Below are 15352 nucleotides of genomic sequence, written 5' to 3' on the forward strand. Positions count from 1 at the left end.
TGCTATTTTCTAGTAGGTCAATTATGTGGCTAGATTAAAGATACCAGAGAACTTTACGGAGTTGTGACTTACCTATAGTTTTGCTTTTCATTTCCTATATGGAATCTGTCATATTGTGAATAGGCTCGGTTTCCTTCCCAGTCCATGAGCTCAATTCTTAGCATGTATTGCCTTTGACTAGTTATGGCAAAAATAAACTCATTCCCCAACCAGTATTCACCAGAGGGATTTCCAAAACCCTGAGGAAAAAGACAGAAATGAATTCATTAGCTAAAAGGGAAATTCTTTGTGTTTAATATTTAATAATTTCAGAAATAATAACAAATTAGCAATAAAGACTTACTTTTATTTTTTATAATTTTATTTCAATCATTGACTTCTTTCAATATTTTTTCTGTGTTTCCTTCTGTTAACCATACGTCCAGTTCTTATTATAGTAAAATCTCTGGTAGTTGTTTATGTGATATTCTGAGATGAAATGAGTAATTAAAAAGTTCAAGGACTAAAATGTCTAAATTAGTATTTAGACTTTGAAAACATCTTTAACATACTGCTTAATAGAATATATTTAATATTATTTAAATATTTTTCTATTAATATCACCAGGATCAACATCCTGGTTGTTATGTGCTGTCAAGTTGCCTGCGACTCATAATGACCCTACGTATAATAGCTCAGAAGCCTTCCCTATCCTGAGCCAGTCTCACTGACTCTAACACACTTACCCTCTTTACCCTAGTTACTGAATCAATCCATCTCATCCAGAATTTTCCTCTCCTGCACTGAACCTCCACCCTTCCAAGCATGATGTCCTTCTCCAAGGATTGGTCCCTCTTGGCCACATGCCCAAAGTATGTGAGATGGAGCTTCAAATCCTAGTCTCTAAAGAGAATCTTGGTTTCACCCTCACGAAGACAGACTTAATTGTTCTTTTCGGTGGCCCATGTTATGTTCAAGACTCTTTTGCAGCACCACAACTCAAAGGCACCAATTCTGCTGTCATCCTTAGTCATTATCCAGCTCTCTGATACACAGCAAATAATTGTGAAGACCATGGCCTAGATCAGGAGCACCTTAGTCTCTAAATTGGCATTGTTGCTTCTCAGTACTCTGGAAAGGTCCCTGACAGCAACATAGTATCAGGCTATTAGTCAATAGTATTATAGTAACAACAATAACACGATTAGCAATTGTGTGGTTCATAGACAGTTAGTTGCCTTATTAACCCTAAGAACAAATTCAAATTCACCAGCAACTCAACAGAAGAAAGATAAACAATCTCCTCTTTCTAAGAAATTTACAGCCTCCCAAAAATCCGCTGGAGGGTCAGCTATGATTTAGTTCCTACCCAATGATAATGAGAGAGAATGTAGTAGTAGTAGAAGGAGGAGGAGACAGAAACGGAGGAGGAGGAGGAGGAGAAAGAATAACATTGCTGCTTCTACCCTTATTTAAGGGTAAAATTATACTAAAAACAATCACATACAGGTTACTGGAGTGTTGACTGGTTCAATCTAATCCTCGGCATACATTTGTTCTCACTGTCTAGACTATGAGCTTCTGGGTGTGAGTTATATGTGTGAATCCTCACACACTGATGTGTTGACACACGGTTCTCATAAACTGGTACAGTGAAGAAATGTTTCTTGAATTTGAAGAAAGGAAGGGAAGAGGTAGAGATATAAGAGGAAGGAAGAGAATGAAAACATTATAATTAAACGTTCACTGTCATCGAGCTGATTCTAGTTGACAGTAAACCTGTAAGTATGAGTAGAATTGCCTGTAGTGTAAGGAGGGCTGTAAATCTTTATGGAAATTGATGGCCATATATGTCTCCTATGAATCAGTCTGTGGCTTAATAGTTAACCACTTAACCACTGTGCCTCTAGTAATAGTAACAAATAGTAATAGTAATAAATAGTAATTGTAATTGTAATAGTAATAGAAGTTATGTGCTGTTGAGTCCAAACCAACTCATAGCTGACCCTCCAGAAGGTTTTCAGAGGCGATAATCACACTGGCAGAAATAACTCATCTTTCTTACAGCTGGTAGACTCAAACCACATGCATCTGAGTTGGCAGCTCAGTTCTTTACTCACTAGGCCACGTGGGCTCATTAGAGCTCCACAAATACTACAGCACTTTCCAAGAGCCGTGGCTCTCTGGAATGTCGATTCACCCGTCGATCCATGTGAAAATGAGAGGCAATCTCTTTCTGTGCAAGTTAAAGCCTGAGAAATCTACAGGAGAGTCAGCAATGAATTGGGTTTGACCAGATGGTAATAAGCTTTTGTTTAAATCACATCCAGAGAGTAGCTATGAACCATAATTCTTTTTATTGTAGGCAATTAGATTGAATCTAAGGGAAGTGATTTTGAAAGTATTCAACTGAATCAAACTCGCTAAAATTTGCTTGAAAACACATATTCCTGGTGCTGTCTTGAATTAAAATATCCACAAATAGTCCATGAACAAGTTCCCAATTTGCTTTGTGTATTTAATTATTTGTAATGACCATCTCTAGTATTTATAGAATAGATTTCACTCTGTAAGGAAGAAGACAATCTGCCTTTCTCATGATCTCTGTCACTCTCCAGCCCGTTGTAACTGTCCCTGTGTTAATCCATCTTCTTAAAGGCCATCTTCTCATTCACTGACCCTCCACTTTACCCACTATGAGGTCCTTTCCAAGGAGTGGCCTTCCTAACAACATATGCAAAGTAGGTGAGACAGAGTTCCGCCCTCCTTGCTTCTAGGGAGCACGCTAGCTGCACTTCGTCCAAGACTCTATGCCACTTCATTTCATGGGGATTTTTGGTGCGTGTTTGGGTATTGTTTGTTTGTTTTTAGTTAATATCCTTGATCCTGAATGCACCAAGCACACACACATACCCTTGAAGACTATCTACACAGAGTTTAGAGTAAAAATCTATGCTTCAATATTCCTAAGATGTTCAAACCACACCAAGCGTGGTAGGGAACGTGGCTGCAATTAAAACTGTGCTCAACATTCAACACATTATTATGGCAGCGCTGTGCCATATACTAAGGAGAAGAAGGGGTCTCCAACGTTGTAGAACATAAAAGAAAGCCTACAAAGGGCTGAGAGCCAAAGGATAAGCACTTTTCCAACTGCAGAAACCATTGAGAAGGAAAGAGAACTGGGCTTCCCCTTGTGTTTCTTCTCACTTCAGACATGAGCAGCTCTCCCTCCAGCCGCTTGAAAGTTCCCTCATCTGAGCACTCGGTTTGAAGGGATTCCATAATTATGCTAAATGTGAAGGAGGAGGCTGAGAATGATGAAGTGTTAAGTTTTAGGTCACATATTTCAATTCTGTTGAAAGCGTTGTAGGGATAAAGCTCTCCAGTTTCCTCAGGGGAAGACACAGCATCTCCAGTGACCTCTGAAATGGACTGAGCCACAGTGTCATTCCAAATCCAGAGTCTTCCCATCTCAGCACGCAGCCTGTCCCTCTGCTGAGTTACTGTGAGATAAATAGCTGTTCCTAAACACTTTTCTTCATCTGACTGAAAATAGAAGAAGGAGCAACTGCAAAATAAGCAATGAAACCTGCCTTAAGAAATCAAGATTCTGTTTCACGTACCTTCCCAAAAAACTGTCAAGACAGGCTTGAAGGCAGGAGCAAACCTTCGGAGTACAAGGGATCTAAATGGCTGTTAGGGAGGGAGCTTAGGGAGGCAGCCCTCTAATGCCAAGTGCAGTGATGCAGAAGCAAATGTTTCATCATAACGATGAAAAAAACAAATGAAAGACAGGGAAATGAATTCCCACATTAGCAAATTGCCTACTGGGTAATTTTTCTGGCACAATCAGGAATCTGCTGTCTGAGAATCCATAGGAACAAAGGCCTAACTTGGGTGAAATTTCTGCCTCAATTCAAATCTTTCTTTGCACATATTAGGAGCTGTTGGCCAAAGTCTTTAGCCAATTGCAATGTTAATGTAAAAGTGGCGCATCTCTGACAGTTCAAATTGGCCAGCAGCTGCTTGGCAGAGAGATGGGCCATGTCCTCCCATTGTGATGAACAGCTTTGAAAATGCTTGGGGATTAGTGGTGTCAGGTATACATTTGTTCCCACTCCCCAGAAATTGAGTTTTTGAGATGAGGCTGCATCTATTTGCTATGAACCCTTCTGCTTTGCTTCTCAGCTTCCTTATAAACAAAATAGGGATTCAATTAGCTTCCATATAGAATCTGTGTGAAAATGAAATGAGTTAATATACCCAAACCACTTTAGCTGAATGTGGAGCCACAAAATGACCAGAAAAGCACTTGTCAAAAATCTAGTTACTACTATTAATAAAAAGGACATGTCATAGCCCATAGCGAATAAACGACTCTGCATAGTTATTGTAATCATAGTCACATGACGATTTTGGTACTATACTTCAGGCACAGTATTAATTACATGTTGTTTTCTAATTCTTTAATAAAGAAAACAAATTACCAGGCGGTTTCTTAAATGAACAAAATCGGCCATCTAACTACCTTTTATTGGAAAATCATGCACGAAAAAAACACCTGTCATTTAGTTTTTTTTTCAAAACCTAAAAAAATTCTTCAATTTTCTTTTATACTTTCCCAACTGTATGAAATTATCAGGTAGAATATCTTGTCTGATAATGCTCATGGAAGGCGTTGACTTTTACAGATGAGATAAAATTGTAACCAGATATTTCTTGTATCCTGTGGTCTTCATCTTCTTTCAAATTAATAATTAAAGAAAACATTCTAATTCAGTAGTATGAAGAGGTGGCTTTCTAAAAGTACTTTAAGGTACAATTAAATTTTTTTGGGTGCTGACAGACTCAATACAAGAAAGAGTATGACTATTCTTGATTTCAACATTTTCTTTTTTTGGGTATTTTTATTCTAATGGGAAGATGTTAAAACGCAGTTTAAAGTGTGCCCTTAATTTAATTCTAGAAAGTAAAGACTTCCCACTCAGATTGAAGTACTTATGTCAATAGGAAGTTCTGTTTATAGGGGCAATTGTTTTCAGTGCAAAGCCAGATTGTCTACAGGGCATTTGTCTCTGCCTACTATAAAGTTGGACCACTAGGGTACTATTTGGAAGGTCCAGGTTCACTGGGCTTTATATGTTAAAGTCCTGCTGATAAGTGTTATTACTGGAGACCACTAAATAGTGTCCTCTTGACTTGAAGGAGTTAATATAGTTCCCTAAGTGCCTCATTAAAGAGCCCACTCCAGACTTCCCTTTCCCCAAACATCTTTACAAATCCACAAACCAGATTTTCCTGAATCTTCTATTGAGGAAGGCTAAAAGGAAAAAAAAATCAGGTGAGAGGCTCCGTTCTTTAAAGCCAGTGTTAGGAATCAAAGAAATTTCTTTACTTTGACTGGTGGTAAACTATCCACCTTCAGAGAAGCTTAAAAGGAACAAGTATAGTATATCCTTGCCGTGATGACGTTAAAGTATATTTCTGGAAACTTTATGAGGGAGATAAGTTTCATAGGTAGAAAGGTAGGTAGGGATAGGCAGGTAGGTGGATAGATTGGGAAAACCCCAACAAATAGTGGCTGTTTAAGGCTGTGTGTGTTTGTAGTTATTGCTAGTGCACTATACCCTTGAAATTTGTTTAAATAGAAATTTTTTTTTATTTGACCACAATAAAAACAAAGCTACTGAGTTAGAAAGTCAGTCTATAGAAAACAAACTAGTCTGAGGGGAGACAGGAAAGCAGAGGCAGAGTTGAAAGTTTACTTATATACTCAGAAATGGGCTTCTTGTCCAATGAAGAGGGTGAAGTCTTCCTGTGCTTTGTGTTGTAGGGTGCACTCTGGCTTTCGTACACCTCCCGTGTGCAGAGTGGAACTGGTCCACTGGGTACTCACTTTTCAGAAGCACATGGCCAAGCTGACCTCTAAGGCACCTCTGGGTGGGTGGGTGGATTTGAACCACCGATCTTTCAACCAAAAGTCAAGTACTTAACCATTTGGGCCATCGTGGAATTAACTCAAAGCCCAACTCACTACCATTGAGTCAATTATGACTCAGAGAAGCCTTCCATCAGATTTCAGAGGCTGTAACTGTTGGGGAAAAAACAGCCCATCTTTCTTCTATGAAGCAACTGGTAAATTTGAACTGGCAACCATTAGCAGCAGCTCTGTGTATAATGAGTGGATCATGTCACCAGAGCTTCTTAAGGTGTTTGAGCGCATAAAAAAGTAGCTAAGTCAAGACTGGAAGGACAATGGTACTTGTTTTCCCAAACGATGTACCCCCAAAAGCAAACCAGTAAAAGCTAGCACTTCACACATCCAGCATTGTAATGGATAAGAAATGGCAAATGCTGGCAAGGTTGTGGAGAAACTGGAACCCTTATTCACTGTTGGTGGGAGTGTAAAATGGTGCAAGCACTGTGGAAAGTGGCATGGTGCTTTTTCAAAAAGATGCAAATAGGGATACTATTTGACCCAGCAATTCCACTACTGGGAATATACCCCAAAGAAACCATAACTGCCACCCAAGCAGATATATACACACCTATGTTCATCGTGGCTTTGTTCACAATAGCAAAGAGTTGGAAAAAACCACCCTAAGTGCCCATCAGCAAATGAATGGATAGAGAAGGTGTGGTATTTTCACACAATAGAATACTATGCTGCATTGAAAAACAAGGAACTCACGAAATATTAAAAATGGGTTGACCCTGGAGGACATTATGCTGAGTCACAAAGGGACAAATATTGCATAGTGCCACTGCTATAAAACAGGACTGACATCAGGATTAGGGAAAGACTGCAAAAGATGGGATAAATAATGTATACTGCATTGAAACAGATGAGGGAGAAACAGTTTAAAAGGGACATATGATCAGGTATTATTGTCATGACAGGAGTCCAGAATGAAGCCTGCATAGTGGAATGAACCTGGGGGTAGGGATTGTACAACAATGAAGGACTTTTTCTTTTACTTTTCAAAGATAAGAACAAACCGGAAAGGAGGGGTGGGCAGGGAGAAAAGTGCAATAATGAATGAATGGAAATAAAAATAATAATAAAAAAAGAAATGGCATAGGGAGTCCTTGGTCTTTTGTGGTGAAGTCAGGCTAATGTGTCTTTAAGTGAAAGAAAGCTCTGGAGGAAAAAACTGAGACACTTTCTACCACGTGCTGAGGATGAGTGTTGTAATATATACTGAGTTCTTTGACTGTCATTGGGCTAATTTTTAACCAAATGCCTCAGAATCTTGGAGTGTATCTTTCTTTCTGACCTGTAGAACTGGCAAGCAGCTGATGTATTTCTTGTAGTTTGAATGAAAGGATAGTCTTCATTTACAAAGGGAAGTCGTGAGAATAGGTTCCATAACAGTTCTGATTTAAAAAGAATTGTTATTCCAATAGCGACAAAAGAGAGAACTGCTTAAAAAGAAATATATTCGGTAAATACTTAAAAAACAAGAATCAATTACATACTTCACATGTCACTATCTCTTACTTAACATTTCTCGCTAGCCAAGGCAGCAGATATTTACAGCTAATAATTCATTATTTTGGAAATTCATAAGGACAATTTTTAGATTCATGTTTCTACCATCATTAGAATTAATAATAATGTATATCAGATTTGCCTGGATATGTATCTGTGATTTCAGATGGTCTTTTCACATCCCATTTTAGAGCTGAAAATAACCGTATGTGAAAGTGGATCACAATTCCTTTTTGGCAAGGTTAAGCAAAACTTTTTAGTCTTTGATGTTTTAATCTTGGATAATAATAATCGCAACCATTTATTGAAAACTCTATGCTTGCCAAATACTTTATTTATATTATTTCTAATCCCACAGCATCCCTGCAAGGCAGGGGAGAATTACCACCATCTTTAATAGTAGATAGCTAAAGTATGGGCTCATTAATTTGCCAAAGATCATACCATTTGTAAACGGCAGAGAAAATACTCAAATTGCGAATAAAGTCATCATTCCAAGTTCTCTTTAAGAAATGAGATTATCTTTTTTCCTTCATATACTAAAACTAAAGAAACAGAGAGAGGCCTTAGGCTGTATCCTAATCTTACAGTTTAGTGTAATATTCCAAAAAGATGGTGATGTGGCTTCTACAAAGTCAATTGCTTCTAAAACGTTGGTTTAAAGGCTTAAGTGGCCCTAATGCAAGCCTTGGTATGTTCAATTGCTTCCTATGCATTTGAAAGTTGGACAATGAATAAGTATGTCAAAGAAAGACTTGACTCCTTTGGAATTGTGAAGAAGAGCATTGAACATACCATGGACTGTCAAAAGAACAAGAAAGGAAGTGTAATCAGGGTGCTTCTCAGAGGCAAGGATGGGGAAATTATGTCATTTGGGTATGATATCAGGAGGAGTCAGCCCCAAGAAAAATTATAGGGTCAAAGAGGAAGACCTTCAATGAGATAGACTGACTCAATGACTTTAACAGTGGGCTCAAGCATATCAGAGATTGTGAGGATGGAGCGTGATAGAGCATGATTTAAATATGCTGTTAGTAAGGTCTTGCTCAGCTCCACAACCAACATTCTTGGCACTAGCAGTCAGGATATTGAAAGACAAATATCTTTAGGGAAATCTTCTGTCAGGGATCTCTCCAAAGTGCCAAAGAGCAACAATGTCAGAGACTATGGTGTACCTAACTCAGGACATAGTCTTCGGAATTACTTGCTATGCATCAGAATGCTGGGCAATGACTAAGGATGACAGAAGAAAAATCAATGCCTTTGCTGGAGAAGAGTATCGAACATATCATTGACCACCAAAAGAACAAACATGTCTACCCTGGAGAGGGTGAAATCAGGATGCTCCTTTGAGACAAGGAATTTGAATCTCCACCTCACATACTTTGAGCTTGTGACCAGGAAAGACCAGTCCTTGGAGAAGGGCATCATGCTTAGAAGGGTGAAATTGTGGCATCACAGGAGTGGAAGACACCAGATAGCTGATTGACACGGTGACTAGTGTAATGAAAACAGGTGTGTCAGAGAGAATGAGACTGGATGAGGACAAGATAAGCTTCAGAGTTATTGCACATAGGGTTGTGGTAAGTTGCAGATGACTTAATGGCACATAACAAAAGCAAGGGTCTCTATGAGCCATAGTACACTGGAACACTTGACAATAATATTCAGGGCATTTACACTGAAGCAGGAATCTTAACGACTTAATAAATGGCTCATTTCATGATTAGAAAAGAGGAATCATTAAATATTTTTGTCCAGACTTAGACAAGTTTTTCTGTTCATTAATGGATCTGCCCTAGAAAGTGATGGTCCTCAAATTTTAATATGCTCGCAAGTTTCTAGGGGATCCTGTTAACAAACAGATTGTATTTTAGTTATATCTGGAATGGAGTTTGAGATCATACTTTTAGAATATGCTTCTAGATGCAGAGCCTTTGACTAGCACATATTTCCACTCAATCAATTAAAAATACTATCAGGTTCAGGTTCAATTTGGTTTCGTTTTTATTCCTCTAGGTTAAACAGTTTCAGTGATTCACTTCCTTCATACAGAGGCTCCAAACTTTTCTCATTCTGTTTTCATATTCTAGAATGAGTTCTTTAGATTGAAAAATATCTTAAAATTGAAAGCATATATATGTTGTTAGCCAATGGCAAAGGGCAATGAGTTGTGGACTTTTTGACATAAAAAAAAAAATTATTGTAGACTAAGTGCATCATTCTTGGTTCTTTGGTATCCAACAACCAGTAAGATGAGGTTATCATGAAACAAATCTTTCCATCTTTCAAATACCAATATAAAAAACCAATTAGTACTATTATCTTTTATGTTGTTAAGTACCATTGCTAAGACTTACAGCAACTGTAAAATTATATCATGGCACAACTGTCAAACCAATGAGAATCATGGCTCATCCAAGCTGACACATAACCTTAACTATTGTAGGCTGCATTATTCTCACCTCACCTTGGGCATTCAATACTGATGGACACAAACTATTTACATGCAAAATAGTGGGATGTGAAACTGATGCTATTTACTATTTTTGTAAATGTAAAATGCCTGGTAATAAGATAGTAGGTAAGTGTGGGGGTATGTGCGCGTGCGCGCGCGCACACACACACACACACACACACACACACACATGTATTCTCATTGCTTACTCATAGCTGACTTTCCAGCAGATTTCTGAGGCTCCAAAATGCACAGGAAGAGACATTCATCCTTCTCTCTTTTAATCACTGGATTTGAACCACCTAAGAGGCTTGCTCTTTAGTTTAAGGCAATCCCTTACGGACTGCACCAACATGACTATGAATTTACGCTTGGATACCTAAGCATAGGATCCATATCATGTATTAAAAAGATTATCTATGAGGGTGATGACGATGACACAATTGTTTTTAGAGCAGCACCTAACGAACCCCATCTTCCAGTTCACACCCCTGTCTTCTCATCTTGATACGGGCCAGTCTTGGTCAACTTTAATCAATGTTGTTTTGAGGTCTAACAGGCCTTTAAATGAGCTGGGAGTTTGAGCTACACAAATTCAAAAAATTTCTGCTTACCTTGGATTACCATATTGTGAGTTCAACCTAATCAGTCCCGTAGAAAGGTCACATTAGAAAGCCAGCAACAACGTGCTTGACATAGGAATGAGACCACCTATAGATTCACCTCTGTGTACAACCTATAGTTCTGATCAGCTCCCTCCTGCGGTAATAAAGAGTCCTAACTTCTGCACCACGGTTTAGGCTTGAGTTCTAGATTCCTCACCACCAACCATCTAGAAACCAAGCCCAGACAAGATCTCACAGTTCACCCACTAATTTCAGGAATACACTTATCTTTCTGATGCTCATATGGAAATAATTTACTGAACATGATTTATGAGTGTTGTGTGCCTAATGAAAATGGCATTAATGTACATCAGTTTATAATCAACTGGAAAACCTCTAGAATTTTTACTTTATCACAAAGCATAGTAAAATAACCATATGATAAAACATAAAAAAGTGCTGTCAATTCTCCCATCTTACCATTTTGTACTCTTTCCAGCCTCTTTGGAAATCCAGACTCCCATCCTCACGATGCTGTATAACAGTCCAGCCTCCCCCATTAATATCCATGTTGCAAAATACCTGCCGGAAAGAAAAAGAAAGCCAGGTGATGATTGTGTCTGCTCTAAAGGAATACGTATCAGATATGTTTCTAAATAAAATAGGGTTTTAGGTCTAGGGATAAAAAAGAATCAAAGTGCTATCTTGAAAAAGGTTGAGTTAGGCTTCTTATTGGTTATTCCATTTTATGATTAGCATTTGAGTTGTTACTGGCGAATTTCTATATTTTGTGTATAAACATTTTAAATCATTCCATTTTAAGTTTCAGACTGTAAAACATGATAAAAAAAAACAGTGAAATGAAATGTTGTTCAACTTTTAAAAATATTATGAAAGTTTCATCATTCTAGATCATGTTATTGCCAAAGCATAAGACCAGGAATTTTTAAATGCTAAATAAACTAAAATGGCAGTGCAATAAGAATTAAGGCTTTGGGGGAAAAAGGAGTATTTTAAAAATCACATGTAATTACTATACAAATCAGTGTAAATTACTGCTTATACACTTGTATAATATTATAGTTATTCTTGATGGCTCAGCAATACATTAGAGGCAAAATTTGGTCCCCAGCATATGGGGAACACATTATTTGCGTGAGTTTTAGTCATGAACAATAAGAGAATATGACGTACTGTATTCCTTCTGACTGTGACATTTCTTTCCCTGGTGGGAATGCTAGTCAACTCTTCAAAAGACATATGCTTATTTGAATTACTCCAAATACAATAGTATTTATTTAAAAATGGAGTCATTTCCCCCAGAGTCTACCCTAGGAGCATAACATATCTGTAATGGGATTATCTTTGGAGAGTAATCAATGTAATTGATGTTCATCAGTGTGGCAGCTTGATTATTCAAGAGCCTTGCTATAGTGAACATCATTCCCCTGGGAATGGTGTGCTTCAGCATTTTGGAAGGTGGATATAGGTGTGGATATGTGGCAACAGCGGCAGGCAGCCTGAGTGGGCAAAGAGCTAAGCTCTAATTAAGGGAGACTCTCAAATGTTTTCCCTGAGGCATTTTATCTGGATCACAAATTACTTAAAGGTAGGAGAACAGTGGCAAGAACTGTCACTCAAAGAACAAATTGTCCAAGAGCTTCCTAAGATTGAAAGATTGACAAGAGACATGCTTTTATGTGAACACATAGAATATAGGCCAGACAATCTCCTGAGGGCTATCTCTAAACTGACAACAGTCATTCACAAGTATGCCTTTATCATCCCACCCCAAAAATTAAAGTAAATTAAGAATTCCTCTCCCTATTCCAAATCTCTTCCTCTTCTAATCCCGTTAGTCTTCTGTACTTGCTCTTTATCCTCAATGTAACTTTAATTATTCTTTTGTCTTCCTCGATTTTAACTCATTCATTCATTTTGCCACTCAACAAGCATTTATGAGTATCTATTCCATACCATAATTGGGTTGTTATCAAAAGTAAATTTGAATAATTTATGGATCATATATTCAAAAGGCTAAATATTTCAGTTAATTGTTTCTGAAAGATTGATGAGATATACCTGTCCACAATTATTACTTTCAGTGATCTAAAGAGTAATTTGGAAGCAGGAGTGGCACCCACTTCCTAAAAGACATGCCTCCAGAAACTCTATGAACTTTGATAAATGTAGATAGTTGTAGAGGGGTTTTAGGCCATTTGTTCATAGGGTCACTATGAGTCATGCTTGACTCAAAGGCAATCAACAACAACAACAACCACAAAGAGTAATAGGGGTAGAGGTAAAATTTTAGAAAGAAAGTGATGCAACAACAACAACAACAACAAAAAATGACAAAAACTTTGGACACTTAGAATTTGTGGTAACACAGACATAATAAAGGGGATTGGCATGAATTGGCATCACCATTTTTGCTAATATCTCTTGAGCAGTTAGAGTTAATCTTATAGGTAGATTCATGACAAGAATTGGGTAAGAATAAGAAAATAAAAAGGAAGACTGTATTTGTTAAATGGCTTATAATCCAATTACTTAAATGTATCTTCTAATCTAATATTTCATAGTGAGTAAGGACTTGTGCTGCCATTAAAAGACATGTGGTTCAAATCCACTGGTTGCTCTGAGAGAGAAAGATGGGCAATCTCCTCCCAGGTGATTTACAGCCTCTGAAAACCTACTAGAGGGTCAGCTATGAGTTGGCTTCAACTTGACCACAATGAGAGAAAGCATTTAATCTCATGACAATCCACAGAACTCAAGCTTACTGCCACCGGGTATAATACCAAACAATAGAAGCCCTCCACCAGGTTTCCAAGACTGTAAATTTTAACAGGAGAAGACAACCTACCTTTCTCCTGTGGAACCACAGATTGATTTAACTGCCAAAAACGAAGCTCTTTGGTTAGCAGTGTAAATTTGTATGGACTAAATCACCCATCATAACTCATCATACCCATCCTCATGGTCATTGCCATGATGTCTGAACCAATAGTTGACCATCCATCCATTGGGGCTTTCAAGGCTGTCAATTCCAAGGAAGGATATGGCTCATCCTTCTTCCAGGGAGACGCTGGTGGATTCCAACCATCAGAGACATATGGCCTTTGGGCTAGTGGTACAACTCTCTACACTACACTACAACACACTCTAGACTCCACTAACAGAGCTTCTTATCAAAATCCTACTTATGATTATCGTTATTCCCATTATATAGATTAAAAAGAATACCAAGAGCCAACTACAACAACTGAGAAAGTATCACACAAAATGAACAATAGCTTTTAGTCGTTGCGTACCTTTGAGTCAGAATCAATTCATAGCTGACTCTCCATTGGGTTTTTAGAAGCAGTAAATTGTATGGGAAGAGATTACCCATCTTCTTCTGTAGAGAAGCTGGTAGATTTGAACTGAGTGCCTTTGTTGACAGTGTAATTTCTTACCACTAAACCACTAGAGCTCCCATGAACTGTGGTAATAATGACAATAAATATTGAATTTAAGATTTGAACCCAATATCTATCCAATTTCAAACTGATTTATTTGAAAGCAGTTGCTGAAAATATTGAGAATGGAAGAACTCTTGAAAAGTAAAGACAAACTTGGAGAGAGCTGTGCATGGATCTGGGTAGGTTTAATAAAGAACTTGATAGAGATAAAACCCATCAGTATAACCTTTCTGTAATGAGGGGCTTTGATTTAATTACTACTGTCCCTGGTGCCTGAGATGTTGCCTAACCAATAGTAGATCTTAAATAAATACATGTGTAACCAATAAAGATAGAATAAGGCAAAAGAAGTATAAAAATTAGGGTAATGGTATTTAAGGAAATATGGAGATGGATTTTAAGTTAGGGAGAGGGTCAACCTAATCAAATGTTCTAGAGAAGTCGAGTTGAATAAAGATGAAGAAAATACACACTTAAATTTGAAGAGAAAGGCCATTAGTGACTTTGGGACCAAAGGGGAAGGATCACTCTGTGAATAAAATCCAGATGGTGCAGCTTGAAGCAGGCATAGGCAGTGGAGAGCAGAAATGGTCCAGGTGGAACATTTACTGGTGAAACTTAAATCAACAGAAGTGAAGGGGAAATGTCAAGAAAGCTTTTTGTTCATGGGAGCTAGTATCAATTGTTTCTCAATTAAACTTTACCCTGACTTAACCAGCTAAACCAGAGCATTTTTGTTACCAGAGTTTTATTTCCTGACTCCCTCAAAGTTTGCTAAAATGTGTTTGCAAAGCTATAAAGTCCGGTAAGACACTCAGGGGAAGGAATCACTATGTTTGCAAGTATTAGACTGTGTGTGCAAAATGATGCTGTACAGGTTTTTTATTATCACTGTCTATTCTATTAATTTGGTGCACTTAAAGTTTTAACAAGTCACTCAGAGGTGGGAAAACGAAGAATAGCAAAAGGTCGTTTTAAACAGAGGCATCCAGTGACTTGTAAATGTTAAGAAATGCTGAGATTACATCTTAAGTAGAGACACAGAGAAAGTTGAAGTTATTGTAAAACTGTAGAAATAATCCAGGCAGATTACTGCTTGGAAACCGAGGCACAGAGAAGTTAGAGTTAGCACATACTCAGTGTTATTTATTATGACTTAATAATAAAAACATGAATAATAGCTGCCAGTTGTAGAATATGGACAAAATAGAGCTGAATAGCATTTGGTCAGGGGTATGGACTTGGGTATTAGGTTGTTGTTGTTGTTATGTGCCCTCGAGTCGTTTCCGACTCATAGCGACCCTATGCACAACAGCCCTAAACCCTGCTCTATCCTGTGCCAACCGCA

The 15352-nt window shown here is 37.9% G+C and overlaps 1 protein-coding gene across 2 annotated transcripts in view; it reads right to left on the reverse strand.

Moving 5' to 3' along the window:
• ANGPT1 (angiopoietin 1) overlaps positions 1 to 15352 on the reverse strand; it is a 322709-nt gene that overhangs the window by 53041 nt on the left and 254316 nt on the right. For both annotated transcript variants that reach the window (XM_006892327.1, XM_006892328.1), the window contains exons 6-7: positions 11018 to 11119; positions 73 to 239 (exon numbers count right to left, since the gene is read on the reverse strand). In XM_006892327.1, the coding sequence (XP_006892389.1) occupies positions 73 to 239; positions 11018 to 11119 (269 nt within the window). The remainder of the gene's footprint in view (positions 1 to 72; positions 240 to 11017; positions 11120 to 15352) is intronic.

The sequence above is a fragment of the Elephantulus edwardii genome, unplaced genomic scaffold (assembly GCF_000299155.1).
Source record: "Elephantulus edwardii isolate Elephantulus edwardi_28Jun2011 unplaced genomic scaffold, EleEdw1.0 scaffold00114, whole genome shotgun sequence".
NCBI classification, from domain to species: domain Eukaryota; kingdom Metazoa; phylum Chordata; class Mammalia; order Macroscelidea; family Macroscelididae; genus Elephantulus; species Elephantulus edwardii.